General features: G+C 40.6%; 1 protein-coding gene across 1 annotated transcript; it reads right to left on the reverse strand.

Moving 5' to 3' along the window:
- Nucleotides 1-11,886: 11,886 nt before the first annotated feature.
- LOC138902990 (uncharacterized) lies at nucleotides 11,887-12,345 on the reverse strand. Its single transcript, XM_070190898.1, has one exon. The coding sequence runs from the start codon at nucleotides 12,343-12,345 to the stop codon at nucleotides 11,887-11,889; it is 459 nt and encodes a 152-aa protein (XP_070046999.1).
- Between the last annotated feature and the right edge of the window lie 7,693 nt (nucleotides 12,346-20,038).

The raw sequence follows: 20,038 nt of genomic DNA on the forward strand, positions 1-20,038 counted from the left end.
ATCAACACTGTTTCATTAATTAGCTGATTTTACATGCGTCGTGAGTCTTGCTATGTATGCTTTCTCGCATTAAATCACCTCAAAATGATATGTCGAATTAACGTCTTCTATGTCCGTTTTCTATAGAGGTGTACATTTTAATGATTTAATCATCAGTGTGCTCCCACCAAAATATAATAGAGTGGGATTAACTTTAGCCCTTTGATTTTGAATTTTAAAGACAAACCACAGCATTGAAAAATCCAAAAAGTAAAAACTAAGCGGGAGTAATGGTATTTGAAAATTAAAGTTGTGTATGAACATAAATATAAATTGGAGTTATTTTTGAATTTTTGTGAGTGATTTGGAGTAAACATTGTGAAAGAAAAGCTTTATGGAGTTTTTTGAATATCGAAAATTTCCTAATTTCAACTTAAATTGAACTTAAAATTTTCAACAACAACAACATACCCAGTATTATCCCAACACTGTGGGGGTCTGGGGAGATAGTGTGTACGCATACCTTACATCTACCTTGTGAGGGTAGAGATGTTATTTTCAATAAACTCTTGGCTCAGGAAAGTATAAGCACCACATTAATAAAAATATAGACAAGGGACATCACCAAAAAGACATATAAAAGCAGAATAAAAACAACAAGATAGTAAGGTGATCAACAATGAAAGAAAACAACCGTTATTCATAAAAATTTACTACCAACAGATTGGGAGACTGCGTTCTAATACTACTGTTATGAACACTCTAGACTACCTACCCTGCTGCCCTAATCCTCGATCTCCGTACCTTCCTATCAAGGGTTATGTCCTCGGTCAGCTGAAATTGCGCCATGTCTTGCCTAATTACCTCTCCCTACCTCTTCTTCGCCTACCTCTACCTCACCGTAGACCCTCAAATATCAACCTCTCACACCTCCTCACCAGGGCGTATGTGCCCCTCCTCCTCACATGACCAAACCACCTAAGTCGCGCTTCCCGCATCTTGTCCGCAATAGAGGTCAAGCCCACCTTGTCGCGAATAATCTCATTCGTAATCCTATATAACCTGGTGTGCTCGCACATCCATCTTAACATCATCATCTCTGCTACCTTCATTTTCTGGACATGAGCGATCTTGACTGGCCAACACTCCGCCCCATACAACATAGTCGGTCTGACTACCACTTTGTAGAAATTACCTTTAAGTTTCGGTGGCACCTTCTTGTCACACAAAATGCAGGAAGCGAGTCTCCATTTCATCCATCCCACCCCAATACGATGTGTGACATCTTCATCAATCTCCCCATTCCCCGAACTTAAAATTTTCATGGCCAAATATTGATTTTGCAAAAAAATAAAAAAAAATTCCATAAACAAGTGAATTCTTTTATGGCCAAACGGGCCATAAATAAAAAGACCACCCTTTCTTCAACATAGAATTAAGGGTTAGAAAGAAAAGCAAGTAAAAAAGAGCAGTGAGTGGGCCAAGGGCATGGTCCTAGATCAAAGTAGATATAGAGAAAATTGAGTATAGCAAAATTTCCGTTCAAAATACCAATGATAGTGAAATCTTGGGGAATGGCACTATGAGAGGGGGCAAAGAGCAAATGTTTTTAAAAAAACAAATTTAAAAGGAGAGAGTTTTTGGATTTTTAGAACCTTTTGAAAGGACGGGGTGACATGTGAAACACCCTTTATGGAATCATGGTGGCCCCTTCCACAGTATAATCTGGTTCTTACCAATGATGATTGTTTCTTCCTAATCTCTTTCTATCAATCCAACACTCTCTCTCAACTCGTCTTCCCTTCCCCAATTCTTTCTTTTTCATTCGGAGTTCAGTGTCTATATTGAAGCCCGAATAATTCGAGTTTGTATCGCGTAACACTTTTTTTTAAGGGGAAAAGCACTCTTGTCCAATTCTCTGTCACCTTGTGAGAAGAACTTCAACTTTAAGTTACACATCGATTGTTTAAAAAAATATTTATATAATTAGACGTTAATAAAATAAAACTGATAATTTAATAAAAATGATAGTAACTAACTTAAGTATAAAAAGTTCAGACTACATTAATAATATAAAAAATATTTAAAACTCTAAATTCTTCTTCTAAGTGCATAAAGGATGACCAAGCCCTGCATTTTCTCCTCGTCATCCGTCCCTTCCTTCCTACTCCTGTTACATCTACTTTTACTTTTGAAATTTTAAAATAAAATAAAAAATTTACAAGAGCATAGGCATGATTAGATTCTTGAAAGGGCAATAGTAATAATGAAAAAGTTTTAAATAAGTCTTATCACGTATTTGGTTGGTCATAAATTATGCATGATTGATTATATATTAAAAAGAAATGGCAGATCATAGCCACTTTCCTACCCTATATAATGTCCGTGATTATGGGAATTAACGAGAGATCATGAATGCACCAAGTTTATCTCTAAAGAAATAGAATTAATTTACTATGCAAAGCCACTTTCAAAATTTAAGGGTATTTTTAATAATTGAACAAAAACTTATACAAATGTGGAATAACCTAACCTTCTTTTGTCCTATATATGCACCTCTAATGATGATTAGTACTTTTTCTGATATACCTGTATTAATTAATAAGCATTTCATTCAACTTCAGCAATGTATTACTTTGTTGTTTAATTTATATAGTGTAAACAATGCTAGCTGGTTTCTAAACCCATAAGCAATGATGGAAAAAAATTGATTGTGACGTGAATTGATCTAATTTAGAGAACCTAACTTTGTAGTCGTGGATACATTGCTATAAGGTACAAATGGTAGACCACAGTGCTTAGGTGCTAACGAACAAACTTGGAATCATTTGACAATTTACAAGCGAAAGTGAAACGTCATTGTGGCATGTGAGCCCAAGAATTTGTCAAAATAAATATAGAGACGTGTGAGAAATAGAGTTTAGAGCAAAACCAATTGGATCAAAGACCCACAAATATTTAAAGTTTTTCTTTAATTAGAAGTATTCAGAAGTTTCTTATTCTTTTATCTCAATTTAATCAATGTACGAGAAGGGAGTAGCATTGTGGTGTAACAGTTATAGCAAAATATTGAACATCGATAGAATCTAACAAAGATATATTCTAGTAACACTCAATACAAATGATACGAATACTAGCATTTATTGGGACTAGAAACGGCTAGAATTTGAAGTTTATAAGTTTTAAATTTACCGTCAAATCTGTTGCGACCAAACACACGCGTAAGTATACGTGATCGTCAAGTAATAAAGAAGTGAGTAGAGTATCGTTCCCATATAGACTTATGATTAACTTTTGATTGATTCAAACTCAAACAACTTATCTATTCAAGAGATTTTTCACAAAATATGTAGGTGATTAATTAACTACAAAAGAAACTATCAAGCAGTTAAGTAACTAGAAATCGACTAAACACGCTGGCAATTTCAGATAAAAATCAGTAGGAGGGGATATTCCAGGGTCATAGGCTAGCTAATAATTTTGTTGCGCTCTTAGCTTAAACTGACTAATTGATTTATCTGGTTTGTTGATTGACAAGATTAATATTACTCATAAGAATCTGTCGAGTTCTTACTCGCCTATTCAAGCTAACTTAATACCTATATGTATATAGAATTAAGACTAACAACAATGCACTTACACTTCTTGTATTTCAACCAAGCAAGACAATTAGCTAGGTATATTTCTATCCTAATTGCAAATCCATTTTCCGATGCCCGGGTTCAAGAACTTACTCTATTTAATCCTATATGCAATCTAGAATTCTCACTTTTTAGTTCAACTCTAGATTCGTAAGTAGTATTTCACTGTTAGCTACGCAGCAAAATAATTAAGAACAAAATTAAATAAACAACCCAATATGATAAAATTAAACTCATCAATTTAATCTTCAAATAAAAATATCACAAATTAGTACAAATCATTATATTGCACGTATGAAATCTACGAGACATGAGCAAAATGCGAGGCAATATACATAAAAATATGCATACTTTAAGCCGAATATCAACATCCTACACTTAGACTATTGCTCGTCCTCGAGCAATGGAACTATATCAATACCCCAAAACATACATCTCACTAGGAGAGAGCAATTCAAATTTAATTCAATCACAAACTCTACCTTTTGACAATGGTCGATACCGGCAATCGAGCATGAACACACGAATTTCACATTCTTCCTATTTTTAATAAGCCTAGGTATATATAAGGCGATTCAACCAACTCAAACAACCTATCCACAATCAGCCTACCTCAAGAGTCTACTCGTTACCACTAGTCACCCTCAACTTGTGCACTCACTAACAAGAGAAGTTGACAACATTACCAATCCGTCATGAGATCAAGTGCCCTCACCACAACCAAAAGAGTGAATATAGAAGTAGCCCATATCGGCATACTTTAAGCCGAATATTAACACCCCACACTTAGACTCTTACTCGTCCTCGAGTAATGAAACTATATCAACACCCCAAAACATACATCTCACTAGGAGAGAGAAATTCAAATTTAATTCAATCACACACTTTACCTTTTGACTATGGTCGATACCGGCAATCAAGCATGAACACACAAATTTCACATTCTTCCTATTTTTAATAAGCCCAGGTATACACAAGGCAATTCAACCAACTCAAACAACCTATCCACAACCACCCTACCTCAAGAGTCGACTTGTTACCACTAATCACCCTCAACTTGTGCACTCACCAATAAGAGAAGTTTATAACATTACCAATCCGTCATGAGACCACGTGCCCTCACCACAAGCAAAAGAGTGGATATAGAAGTAGCCCATACGTTCAAATATGCCATTGAACATAAATTAAGGACATCACACAATTGAATAAAATTCTCTCACTCTCACAAAGAATTTCATGTGCATCCCGTGGTTGTACCATAAGCTTGCCCGTAGTGTACATCTCTACTAATCTAAGCTAGCCAAATATAGAATCAATTAAGACTTTAAGATTATAATGTAAGCTAAGGGACGGGTAGGATAAATTTAGGAATAGTGACTAACCCTTCTAAGCACTTTAATACACTAAACTCAAGAATCGAGCATTTTTCGTCTCAACCAATTCACTCTCCACAAACCACACTCAGTCTATCCCTTTCTTCAATTAAGCACTCTATATCCCCACTAGCATGCATTATTAAGATTAGGAGTCGCTTGTTTTTCTTCTTTTTTTCTTTTTCTGATATCAACATTATTTGTCTCTTTTTTTCTACACACACTCCATACATTAAGGCTCTTCAGCTAGTGGTGTTTTTCACGATTTTAGTGCATCTTATTGGCCTTTTTATGGTTCCACTCGAAAGTCACTTCTCAAATCTCTCACCTTACTTATTTTTGCGCCTAAGTGCATTCGGAGGTAAAGGTTCAACAAGCTCAAATTAAGAACAAAATAGGGATACATCTTGTAGTGTGGGTGCCAAAGAAAAGGTCTATAGGCTCAAAGGGGCTAGCAACGGAAAAACTTTATTTGTGAGTGACAAGCACCTCTATGATCAAGAAAGAACCGTCTACGTCATCTCCTAGATTGGCCCAACTTAATGATTTCGCTTCGATTAACAAATGGGGAAAGTTCTAGCATACACAAGATAGCACAGAATACCATGAATCCATACACACACATTGCACAAGAATAAATCAAAACGGTGTTGTTAAACTCTCAAGTCAAGCAAGAACAGATAGATGAGAAATTTTAAGAAATAATGCATTATGTGGCATAGAAGTCAAACGAACGAGAAAAAAGCGTCACAGAATAGGCTACTTATTTTACCTACGCATTACAATTCAAATCAAATACTCAGGAAGACAGAGCGCATGCCATAGCTTAATGTGCCAACATCAAATATGTCAATAGGTATCTCGGAGTACCTCAGTTATTTTTCCTATCCTACTCCTAAAAAAAATAAAAAATAAAATACTCGGTTCGAGCTACACCCTTAGAAAAGAACCGGCGTCCAAAGAAAAACCAAGGGATACTACCTAATTATCCTAACAAAAACAAAAGAAAATCTTTTTGGTATTTTTAATCGGACTTTAATCCCTCAAAAATATTGTCCAACAGATCCATCGTCGTGAAAAGACCAAGATTTTTCTAATTTTTGTTTTTACTACTAGCTAATTAGATTATGTGAGATATAAACTAAGCTAAAAATATAAAAAAATAAAATTTTTATACAATTACAAGTTAGGAAGTATTTCCCCCAGCCCATACGTAAATAATGCATAGTCCCCGATGCATAAACAAATTTAAAATAAAGTAAGGTGGAAAGAAAGAACTCCATGCTAGTCGGATTCCTCCTCCTGAGAATGCCCACCAGCTGCAGTTCTGGCTCATCATGATCATCCACTCCCAGGGGCACCAAAGCCATGGGCCCCATGACTTCATCATCAATCTCATCCTCATCATCAGATCCTTTGTGGGTGTTCTCATATTCAGACGGGTGAACGGGACTGCCCGGTGCAATTCTCAACATCTTCTTGGAAGAACTAGAGAGATCATTGCTTAGATGCATATGCTCCTCATCCGACACCCCTAGCCTGCTCATTATCACATTATGGGAACTATAAAGATACCTGTTGAAGTTTTCGTGTCTCTCATTCCTTGCAACCTAGCTTAGCTTTGACGTAGACTCCAACAAGGATGTAATGTCCAATAATGCCTTTGGTTCCTCCACCAACTCATCACAGCCGGGGTACTCTGATACCCCATGTGCTGTGTCAGGAGGTTTTCAAAAAAGAATCTTTTTGATCTTTCACCCAAAGCGGGTACGGCTATCTCCCCTAGCACGATCTCACCCACATTGATGGGTCGCCCAGTCATCAGAAAAAATATCACACACACTCGAGCTTGAGTGCACTCACTGTTATGCTCAACGGGCATCAATCTAGCCTGCACGAAGTTTTGCTATACCTTGGCAGTCTTATTGAAGTCGAAGCGGATCATCTCAAGGTGGGCATCCCCCTTAGTCCATGTCCACTTCGCATTAGAATCAACGCCACAAAGAGTGTGATGTATCACCTAGTATCTTGGGCATTGGACAAACTTTTGTAGCCTTCGCGGATTAGGGCTATCAACTCCCAAATATTCACACAAGTATCACCTATGTATTGGTCTCCTTTCCTCAGACCCATGACTGGAACAAGTTTGCGTTCCAACTAGCATACAGTTCTCGCACCATGCTCAAATTTGCATGGCCCGAGCACTCTATGAGCTTATCCATCTTCATCTCTACCAATCAGGAAAGTACATCCGGGAAGTTATTTTCTAGAGCTTTCACATTAATACCCATTTCGGAGACGTATCTCCCATACGACACAAAGTCCCCATGCCATTGGATGGCATCATCACGAACTAGATCCAAATGAGGCCTTGGTCCCGATGGTTCCTTCTTCGACCCGCTAGCGACCTGCTTTCCCTTAGCTTGCCGGGAAGAACCTTCGCCCTGTTGGCATTTCTTTGGGGGGGGGGGTGCAGTAATGGAGGACTTTCCCACTACTTTTCCTTTGGAGACACTATCACGAGCCATAGCAACCTACACAGGATAAGCACGAATATGAGAATGAATCAAGAAGTTCACCCAAGGTCATCGTGAGAGGCAAAGATGGCCCCACACTTAAAACCGAAGGCTATATATAATCTACTCACAATAGTGGTTCAAAGTGCACAAAAGTTGCACCATAATGCGATAGGTACTCAAGACTTCCCCATGCCACACAATTCAAGTAGCCGAATATGGACATGACTTAGCCATAGTGCAAGCAAGCAATGCTGGAGTCTAAATTACTACAACTAGTATTGTACACTAACTACTTCTAAGAAGAATCTACAAGATACATTACACATGAGACAAGGTGTAGGTAGTGTGATTATGATATGATGACATGGAACACGAGCTTCGGATTAGGTAAACCACCCCCAAACACCCCACACTTGGCCCAACATCATATACAACTACACTCGGCTACTCAGACTTCACAGGTGTTCAATTCACTCTTTTAAGAATTTTAGCAAACACATTGTGGGCATCAAATTTGTTTCTCTTTTTTTTCAATAATGGTGGAACAAGGTGGCCCTCAAAATTTTAAATTAAGTATAGAAAATTATAGTTTACTACTTCACAACCAATTTTCTTTTTTGCAACCAATTTCGTGCATATTAGAGCCACCCACCATAGCAACATAATAGGTCAAAGAGACCTAGGGCATTGGGGTTCGTTTGATAAGGGGGAGGGGTTATTACAACACAAAACAAACTTCACAAAATACAAAAGAATAAGGGGATGAATAAACATACCTTTGAATTTGAGAAGAAAACACACAAGCAACACTGGAGAAGTAGAGAGAGAGAGAGAGAGAGATAGAGGCGGGCAGAGGGGTGCATTAGAGAGTAACGGGGGGAGAGAGAGTAGGGTTTTGGGTTAGAGTTATTTTAATTTAGATGGGGGAATGGGTTAGTATGTGAGTATAGGTGGGGTAGTTGGGTCTGGTTAATGGGTGTTGGGTCGAAAGACAACGAAAAAGAAAAAACAATTATTACCTTACCTGGTAACCCCCAGCCCAAATCGTCGTGCTAAGCCTAGAGTTGGGGGCTATGAAAATACTGGAAAGTGCGCCCCAGGCAATGTGGGACACTGGCCTGGGCGCTAGTTCGCCGAAAAATATTTTATTTTATATAAACATTCCCCCTACCCGAACACTTAATACATCCATTATACACACCCCACACCATTCCTACCTATGGTTTCTATAACTACAAAGAAAACAAAAATCTAGTCTACTCTAACTTTAAAAAAAACAAAAAGCTAAGCTACGAAAGCATTAAAAATTGGGTTGCCTCCCAACAAGCGCTTGATTTAACGTCGCGACACAACGCAACATATTTTTCAAGCACCAGCTAAGTCCATCGAGGTCTTGTGACGTGCAATGTCACCACCCCAATAATGTTTTACTCTCTGCCCATTTACCAATAAAATACCACTTGAACTCGTGTCACGCAACTCCACCGCTTTATGAGACTTCACACTAACCACTTCGAAAGGACCCGCCCATCGAGACTTAAGATTTTAGGGGAAAAACTTCAACCTCGAATTAAACAAGAGAACTTCTTGACCTGGCTCAAACTCGCAATGTTGGATGTTCATATTATGCCACCTCTTGGTCTTTTCTTTATTCAATTTGGCATTTTTATATGCGTGTAATAGAAACTCATAAAGCTCGTTGATCTGTAATAACCTCTTCTCGTCGACTAAGCTTATATCTGTATTTAGCTTTTTAATCGCCTAATATGCTTTGTGTTTAAGCTCGACGGGCAAGTGGCACTCCTTCCCTTAAACCATCTTATACGAAGATGTTCCTATGGGGGTCTTGTATGCAGTTCAATATGCCCATAATGCATCATCAAGCTTTCCGGCCCAGTCCTTCCTATTTTCGCTTACCGTTTTCTCCAGAATTTGATTTACCTCTCTATTTAACACTTCTACCTGACCACTTATTTGGGGATGATAGGCGATGGCAACCTTGTGCTTAAATCCATACTTTGCTAGAATGTTTTTCAACAACTTGTTACAGAAGTGAGTTCCTCCGTCACTTATAAGAACTCTTGGAGTCCCAAAGCGTGTATAGATGTGCTTTTTTATAAGGTTTACCACTACCTTTGTGTCATTAGTAGGAAGAGCAACGGCCTCCACCCACTTAGACACATATTTGACTGCCAAGAAGATATATCTGCGCCCATTAGAGTATGGGAACGGTCCCATGTAATCAATCCCCCAAATATCAAAGATCTCTACTGCCAGAATATTTTGCAAAGGCATCCCGTACTTCTTCGTGATTATTTTGGTTCTTTGGTACCTGTCACACTTTTTAACAAAGGCGTGTGTATCCTTAAACAATTTTGGCCAAAAGAAACCTGATTGCAACACTTTTTGGGCAGTTTTATCCCCACCGTGATGACCTCCATATGGAGAAGCGTGACAGTGATGCAATATTGCATTCATCTCCTCCTCAGGAAAACACCTTCGTACCAACTGATCTGCGCACTGCTTATATAGGAATGGTTGATCCCACAAATAGAGCCTCACATCATGTAGAAATCTTCTTCTATTATCAGGTGTCAATTCTGGTGGCATCACCCCACTTGCAATAAAATTCACATAGTCTGCATACCACAGGGCTGCACTCGAGGTAACAACCAATAACTGCTCATCTGGAAAGGTTTCCTTGATCGAACCCCCATCAGCTACATGGTTTCGATTTTCTAATCTGGACAAGTGATCAGCCACTTGATTCTCTGTTCCTTTTCTATCTCGGATCTCTAAGTCAAATTCTTGCAAGAGGAGAACCCATCGAATCAGCCTTGGTTTGACATCTCTCTTTTCAAACAAATTCCTTATAGCTAAGTGATCTATGTAGACGATTACTTTGGTTCCCACTAGATAGGATCTGAACTTGTCAAACGCCCACATCAGTGCAAGTAACTCTTTTTCAGTAATAGTGTAGTTCATCTGGGCTGGATTCAGAGTTTTGCTCGCGTAAAAAATGGAGTGAAAATTTTTATCCCTCCTTTGCCCCAAAATAGCTCTGATTGCGATATCACTCGCATCGCACATCAACTGAAATGGATGCGCCCAATCCGAGGTAATGATAATTGGCGCAATCACCAATCTTTTTTTCAGCTCCTCAAATACTTTTAGACAAACATCATCAAATTTGAAGGGGATATCTTTCTCAAGAAGCCTGCACAGAGGAGAAGAATTTTTGAACAATCTTTAATGAAACGACGATAAAAACCTGCATGGGCCAAGAAATTGTGAATGCCCTTGATGGATGTTGGTGGGGGCAATTTTTCAATCGCCTCCATCTTTTCTTTGTCCACCTGTAAATCATTTTTTGACACCTTGTGCCCCAAGACTATACCTTCTCATACCATAAAATGACATTTCTCCCAGTTTAGCACCAAGTTTGTCTCTTCACACCTAGCAAGCACTTTATCAAGGTTCATTAAACAATAATCAAAAGAATACCTAAACACAGAAAAATCATCCATGAGCACTTATATAAATCTTTCAATCATGTCAGTAAAAATAGCCATCATGCACCTTTGAAAAGTTGCAGGTGCATTACAAAGACCAAAAAGCATTATCTTGAATGCATACGTACCATAGGGACATGTAAATGTAGTCTTCTCTTAGACCTGTGTGGCAATAGCAATCTGATTATACCCCGAATATCCATCTAGGAAACAATAGTATTCCTGTCCAGCTAATCTAATAAGCATTTGGCCAATTAAGGGGAGGGGAAAGTGGTCCTTCCGGGTGGCATTATTTAATTTTCTATAATCTATACAAATTCTCCATCCAGTCAAAGTTCTTGTAGGAATCAATTCATTATTTTCATTAGCCACTACAGTCATCACCCCCTTTTAGGTATACATTGGATGGGGCTTACCTATTTGTTATCAGAGATTGGAAATACAATACATGCATCAAGCTACTTAATCACTTCTTTTCTTACCACCTCTTTCATGATTGGATTTAGGCAGCGTTGGTGCTCTACACTTGGTTTGTGTCCTTCCTCCATGAGGATTTTATGCATGCAGAAGGCCGGACTAATGCCTCTAATGTCAGACATCGTCCACCCAATTTCTCGCTTATGATCACGCAACACTCTTAACAACCTTTCTTCCTGCAATTTAGATAAGACAGAAGAAACAATAAAAGGTAAAGTGTCAGAGAAACCTAAATAAGCATATTGAAGGTGAAGGGGCAAGGGTTTAAATTCCAATTTTGGAGCCTCTTCAGTCAACGACTTTGGTGGAGGCCCACTTGGCCTATTTAGGGGCTCAAAGGGATTTAATCCATGCATGTAGACACATGATGCATCTACTATATGTATCATCTCCTCAACCTCGTCATCAATCTCCAACTATCGAACAATATGAGTGCTTTCTCTTGAGAATCGTCTAGATATGCACTCGTGTCTATAAGTAGCTCAACCACCTCCACAACAAATATAATAGGGAGCTCCTCATAATGGCGGGGAAGTTGGATCGCCTTGTAGACATTGAAAACTGCTTCCTCGTTGTCCACCCTCATAATCAATTTTCCCTCTCTCACTTTAATAATTGCATCATCTGTATCCAAGAGAGGTCGTCCTAATATGATTGGAACTTGTTCATCAGCCTCATAATCTAGGATAATGAAGTCCGCTAGGAAGATGAATTTCCCAATTTGCAGTAACACATCTTCAATCACTCCTTCAAGGTAAGTTATGGATCTATAAGCTATTTGCAGCATCATAGTGGTTGGTCTTGGAGCTCCCATACCCAATTGCTTGAACAAGGACAAGGGCATCTGATTTATGCTCACTCCCAAATCACAAAAAGCACGGGCCGCATCAATACTACTAATTCGCACAAGGATGGTGAAGCTTCCAAGGTCCTTAAGCTTTTGAGGGAGCTTGTTTTGGACCCTCAAATTGCACTCCTCAATATGTGCGACTGTCTCGAATTCAGTCGATCTCCTCTTGTGAGTCACTATATCTTTGATGTTGTCATGAACCTAAACCAACCCGTCGTGATGGCGCCTATCATGGTACTAGGCAAGCCGACTATTCAGACATTTCCAACACTTTAAATCTTTGAAAGGTACTAAAACAGTTTAAATAAAGGAAAATCTCTTAAAACAGGATAGGAAATCACAATTCATTAAATAATTCTACCCAAAACCATGGTGTCACTGAGTACATGAGCATCTACTAATTAACAAGGTCTAGTATACTGTTTGGAATTAAAATAGAATAAATAAACTGAAAGATAAGGGAGGAGAGTCAAGGTCTGCAAACGCCAAGCAACTACCTCGATGATCTCCGAAAGTCTAGCCTCTACAAATCAACAACCGCCAAAACCAGAAGCACCTGGATCTGCGCACGAGGTGTAAGGTGTAGCGTGAGTACAACCAACTCAATAAGTAACAAATATAAACGTTTGGACTGAAAGTAGTGACAAGTCCAATTATTACGGTCCACTTTCAACATTTAATAGTACGGAAAGTTACAGAAAATATAACAATGATATCTCAGATACTTATATTCTACAAGTGAAGGTACAAGAAATTTAGACATGCTTTCAACAAGAACTTAGACATACTTTCAGATTTCACAACAAAACTTAACACATAACAGGGAAGGTGTATAATCAATGCATATCCGTATGGTACCATCATTTTTCTTCACAAACAAAACCGGTGCACCCCAAGGTGATACACTAGGCCTGATAAACCCCTTATCAAGGAGTTCCTGAAGCTGCTCCTTTAATTCCTTCAACTCAGATGGTGTCATACGATATGGTGGAATATAAGCGGGTTGAGTTCCCGGCAGCAAGTCAATACCAAAATCAATATCAATGTCGGGCGGCATGCCCGACAGGTCTGCAGGAAACACATCCAGAAAATCTCGCACCACCGGAACATAATCAATAGCAACAGTATCAGCATCAACATCCCTCACAAAGGCCAAATAATATAAACAACCCTTCCCAACCATCCACTAGGCCTTCAAATATGAAATCACTCTGCTAGGAACATATTCTAGAGAACCTCTCCACTCGATCATTGGCAATCCCGGCATCGCCAATGTCACGGTCTTAGCATGACAATCCAGAACAACATGACATAGAGACAACCAATACATACCTAAGATTACATCGAAGTCCACCATACTAAGCAATAAGAGATCAGCTCTAGTCTCCAATCCCCCAATAGTCACTACACACGACCAATATACATGGTCCATAATAATAGTATCACCCACTAGTGTAGATACACGAACAGATGAAACTAAGGACTCATGAGGAATATCCAGATAATGAGCAAAATATGATGATACATACGAATAAGTGGAACCAGGGTCAAATAACGCAGAGGCATCCCTGTGGCATACTGAGACAATACATGTGATCACTTCATCGGAGGCAACAATATCTGGTCTGGAAGGGATAGCATAGAATCGGGCATGACCGCTACCTGATCGGCCTCCCCCTCTAGAGCGACCTCTAGCTGCCTGGGCCCCACCCCGATCTGGTTGAGTGAGTGGTGTAACTGTTAGTGCCGGTGCCATAGGCCGAGAACTCTGCTGTGGAGATCAAATCAACAACCTAGGGCAATCCCTCTTGATATGACCAAAGTCTTCGCACTCAAAACAACCCCTTCTCTGACGGAATGGCTTCTCCTGATAACCCGAGGAACTACCTGTAGAAACCTGAGCAGACGAGGCATGGTGAGAACTCTGCACTGGTAGTGCACTGAATGAAGACTAGCCTAAGTGAACACTATAAGAACCGTGGGTATCTGCTGCGCCACGATGAGCTGGACGAGTCATCTGAGCGGGCCTATAAGGACAACCCCTACTATTGTAGGACTACCCCCAGAAGGTACACCACTGAAACTGCCCAAACCTCGAGGCCTCTTGGCCTCCCTCTCACTACGCTCCTGGCTACGGACCATCTCTATCTGCCGAGTAATGTCAACCACCTCATCAAAAGTGGCACCAGATTCCCTCTCCCAAGTCATAAGAAACCACAACCGATACATGAGTCTATCAATGAACCTCGTGATACTCTCCCTATCAGTGGAAACCAACCAAATTGCATGGTGAGCTAACTTAGAAAACCTCATTTCGTACTGGGTCACAGACATGCCATCCTGTCGAAGCTGCTCAAACTGTCTGCATAGCTCCTCCCTATGAGACTGCGGCATGAACTTCTCCAAGAATAGAACGGAGAACTCCTTCCATGTAAGTTATGCTGCACCAATCGGCTTGTGCCTCTCATAAGCCTCCCACCATCTGAAGGCAGCCCTAAAAAACTGAAAAGTAGTGAACGAGACCCCACTGGTCTCTAGAATACCTGATGTACGAAGCATCCACTATCACTTGTCCAAGAAGGCCTGGGCATCCTCTAACTCAGCACTGCCACATGATGGAGGCCGAAGCCTCCCAAACCTCTCAAGTCTCCTTTGCTCATCATCATCCATAACGGGGACCACCGGTGCCTGAGCAACTGCAACCGTCTGGGCTGGTAGTACCTATGGTGTCTGAAGTCCCTATATCTCTTGCTTTGGTGCACATGCAGCGGGGGTATGAGTACCTCCCCTGGCATGAGAAGTGGTTGGCACGGCCTGAGCCGATACCACCTGAGTAAGCCCAGTGCAAACTATCAATATCTGGGCGAAAGCCTCTTGAAGGCCTAGAATCACAATGGGTAAAGTAGGTGCCTAAGCTGGCCCCACTGGCTCAACCACATCTGGAACCTGCTCCCGAGCTAGAGCAACTGGTGGATCTGCAAGTGCTGACCTAGTTGTTGTACGGGCTGCACCTCTGCCCCTATCGCGACCCCTACCGTGACCTCGGCCTCTCGTAGCCCTAACTGGTGGTACTGGTGGTTGTCCATCCTGTTTGGTAGTACGCGTACTCACCGTCTGTGAGAGAATAGAATACAGAAGTTTTAGTTACCGGAACCAATAAATCCGCACGATAAGAATACAAGAATGTGAAATTTCCTAAGGGTTCAACAACCTCTCAAAGATAAGTACAGACGTCTCCATACCGTTTCGCAAGACTATACTAACCTGCTCATGACTCGTGAGACATATGTAACCTAGGCTCTAATACCAACTTGTCACGACCCAAAATCCTAACATGTCGTGATGGCGCCTATCGTGGTACTAGGCAAGCCTATATTTAAAATATTTCCAACACTTTTAACAGAAAATGAATTTAAGTAGTTTAGGTAATATAATATTTCATAAACGGGACAGAAAACCCAACATACAACGCGGAAATTCCCAACATCGCGGTGTCACTGAGTACTTGAGCATCAATACATCACAAGTCCGTAAGATACTGTCTATAATAATCTGAAACTAAATACAATAAGTGGAAAGATAGGGAAGGAGAAACAAGGTCTGCGAGACGCCAGGCAGCTACCTCGATAGTCTCCAAGAATTCGAACTCCACAACTCAGCAACTGCCGTGACCGGATGCACCCGGGTCTGCACACAAGGTACAGGGTGTAGGGTGAGTACAACCAACTCAGTAAGTAACAAGACTAAATAAAGAACTGAAAGTAGTGAGGAGCTTCACAGTTATAGTTTAATTACAGTGATTTCCACATAGAAAAGTAGGCATGCTCTCAAGTTCGATAAATTAGGTCAAACAGTTATTCCATGACAAGTTTAAGTGAAACAGAGTGTAATATCTTTCAGAAAATTTTAAAACAGTGATACATGGCAGCTAAGTGCAACAATAATGAAATCAAATACATCCTCTCAGGGCCACAGTCACTCAGCCCTCCCATTCACTCAGCACCCAACACTCGCACTCAGTAGGTACTTGCGCTCATTAGGAGTGTGTGCAGACTCCGGAGGGACTCCTTCAGCCCAAGCGCTACAATCGGCACGGACAGCTCGCGTGTTGCATGACAACTCACGTGTTGTAATATAATATCTGGATCTGCATGAAAAACTCACGTGCTACAGTATAATATATGGCTCCGTGCGGACAACTCACATGCTAGAGTATTACTATCTCACAATCAGGCCCTCGGCCTTACTCAGTCATAAATCTCTCCAGTCTCTCGGGGTCTTAGTAGTCATGAAAGTCAGCCCCAACAGAAATGATATAATGTATCAGCAAGGAACAATAGAGACTGAGATATAATAAACGGGTAAAACTGTGACTGAGAACAAAATAACAATTTAGTAGATAATTCAACTTGTACACGACCTCTATGGGTCCCTATAGTGCCAACACATAGTCTAAACATCAAAATATTTATAAAATGATTTGTGATTCAATTTTGTTTTACATGGAGAATGTACAAATAACAACAGATTAAACAACTACACGGTACTACGAAATTTGACCAAGTCATAATTTCTACGGTGCACGCCCACACGCCCGTCACCTAGCATGTGCGTCACCTCAAAACCAAATGCATGACACGTAATACGGGGTTCGTACAATCAGAACCAAATTTAGAACTATTACTTACCTCAATCTGAGCAAATCTCTACTCCAATACACCCTTGCCTCGCGAAAAAGCCTCAGAATGCCTTGAATCTAGCTATAAACAATGCGATATAAATAATACGGGCTAAAGGAATCAACTCGATAAGAAAATGCTAAGGTATTAATCAAAAGTCTAAAATCGACTCAAAAGCCGGCCCCTCGGGACCATGTCTCGAAATTTGATAAAAATCACAAAACCCGAAAGTCCATTCAATCACGAGTCTATCCATACCAAATTTATCAAAATCCGACGGCAAATCGTCACCCAAATCCCCAAATCAAACTCCCCAAATCCCTAGCCTCAAACTCCCAATTTACACCTTAAATACATACCAACTAGGTGGGTTAATCAATGGGGAAGCAATATTATTGATAAACAATGAGCACAAGGGACTTACCTCAAGAATCCCCTCAAATATCCTCTCAAAAATCGCCTAAACCGTGCTTGAAATGTTAAAATGAAGCCAAAATCGTGAACCCTGGGTTTTAAATATTCTACCCAAGCCTTTCGAACCTGCAACCAAATATCCGCACCTGCGGAACCGCTTCTGCAAAAATCACTCAAATCCCCCAGGCCCGCATCTGTGCTCCAGGTTCCGTACCTGCGGAGTTGCTTCTGCGGCCTTCCATCCACTTCTATGGAAATAGGCCTCTCCCTCAACTCCGCATATGCGGAGCCTCGCTCACACATGCAGACTCGCAGATGTGGTTCACCCCTCGCACCTGCGCCCTGCCCAGGCCAGCCCATCTCAGCTTATGTGTAAACCTAGCCGCATTTGCGGCCAACCCCTCGCAGGTGCGATCACACCAGAATAGCTCCAGCTTCAGCAATGCACTAAGTCTCATTTTTTATCCGTTAACCATCTGAAACCAACCTGAGGCCCCCGGAACCCCAACCAAACATACCAACGAGTCCTAAAACACGATATGAACTTAGTCGAGCCCTCAAATCACCTCGAACAACATCAAAAATACGAATCGCACATAGATTCAACCCTAATGAATTTTAAACTTCCAATTTCTAGAAATGATGCTGAAACCTATCAAAACACATCCGATTTACCCCAAAATTTGCACACAAGTTATATTTGACATTACGGACCTACTCCAACTTCGGGAATAAGAATCCAACCCCGATATCGTAAAGTCCACTCCCGGTCAAATTTTTTAAAAATTATAACTTTTGCCATTTCAAGCCTAACTCCACTACGGATCTCCAAATCATAATCCGGATACGCTCCTAAGTCCAAAATCAGCTAACGGAGCTAACAGAACCATCAAAACTCCGTTCTGGAGTAGTTTAGTCAAAGATCAACATCCGATCAATCATTTCAACTTAAGCTTTCATCCTTGAGACTAAGTGTCTCATTTCATTCTGAAATCTCACCGGACCCGAACCGACTACCCCGACAAGTCACATAACAGCTATAAAGTACAAAATGAGTAGTAAATGGGGGAACGGGGTAATAAATCTCAAAGCGACCAGCCAGGTCATTACAATCTGCTACCTCAAATTTAGATCCTTTTGTTTGAACAAGTGCTGAAGACTTCGATGATCCGTAAATACCTCACAAGACACACCGTAGATATAATGCCTCCAAATTTTCAATGCATGAATGATGGCATCCAACTCCAAATCATGAATATGGTAGTTCTTCTCATGAGTCTTCAACTGACACGAAGTATAAGCAATCACTCTACCTCCTTGAATCAAGACACACTCAATACCGATCTAAGAAGCATCACAATACACTGTATAAAAGCCTGAAGCTGAAGGAAAAACTAGAACTGGATCTGTGGTCAAGGCAGTCTTGAGCTTCTTGAAGCTCTCCTCACACTCGTCCGACCACCTGAAAGGAGCACCCTTATGGGTTAATTTGGTCAAAGGCGATGCAATAGACGAGAAACCCTCTACGAAACGACGATAATAACTGGCCAAGCCGAGAAAGCTTCAAATCTTAGTGGCTGAGGACGGTCTGGGCCAACTCTGAACTACCTCTATCTTCTTTGGATCCACCTAAATCCCCTCACTGGACACCACGTGCCCTAAGAACACCTCTGAACTAAGCCAAAACTCACATTTGGAGAACTTGGCATAAAGTTCTCCTCCCTCAACCGCTGCAACACAATCCTCAAATGCTGGGCATGCTCTTCCTGGCTACAAGAGTACACCAGGATATCATCAATGAATACTATGAGAAACGAGTCGAAATAAGGCTGAAATATACTGTTCATCAGATATATGAATGTTGTTGGGGCGTTGGTCAGCCCAAAAGACATCACAAGGAACTCATAATGACCATAACGGGTTCTGAATATTGTCTTTAGAATATACGAGTACTGAATCTTCAGCTGGTGATACCCAGACCTCAAGTCAATCTTAGAGAACACCCTCGCTCCCTAAAGCTGGTCAAATAGATCATTAGTGCGTGACAAAGGATACTTTTTTTTGATTGTAACTTGGTTCAACTGCCTATAGGTGATGCACATCCACATAGTACCATCCTTCTTCTTCACAAACAGAATCGGTGCACCCCGAGGCGACACACTAGGCCTAATAAACACCTTATCAGGAAGTTTCTGAAGCTACTCTTTAAATTCCTTCAACTCAGCTGGTTCCATACGATACAGAGGAATAGAAATGGGTTGAGTGTCCGGCACCAAGTCAATACCAAAGTCAATATCCTTGTCGGGCGGCATGCCCGGCAGGTCTGTAGGAAACATATCCGAAAAGTCTCGCACCACTGCAACAGAAATCAATAGTAGGAGTATCAACACCAATATCCCTCACAAAGGCCAAATAAGATAAACAACCCTTCCCAACCATCCGCTGGACCTTTAAATATGAAAATACTCTACTAGGAACATAGTCTAGAGATCCTCTCCACTCAATCATTGGCAACCCCGGCATTACCAACATCACGGTCTTAGCGTGATAATCTAGAATGAGCATGACATGGAGACAACCAATCCATACCCAAG

This window comes from Nicotiana tomentosiformis, chromosome 12 (genome assembly GCF_000390325.3).
Source record: "Nicotiana tomentosiformis chromosome 12, ASM39032v3, whole genome shotgun sequence".
Classification (NCBI taxonomy): Eukaryota; Viridiplantae; Streptophyta; class Magnoliopsida; order Solanales; family Solanaceae; genus Nicotiana; species Nicotiana tomentosiformis.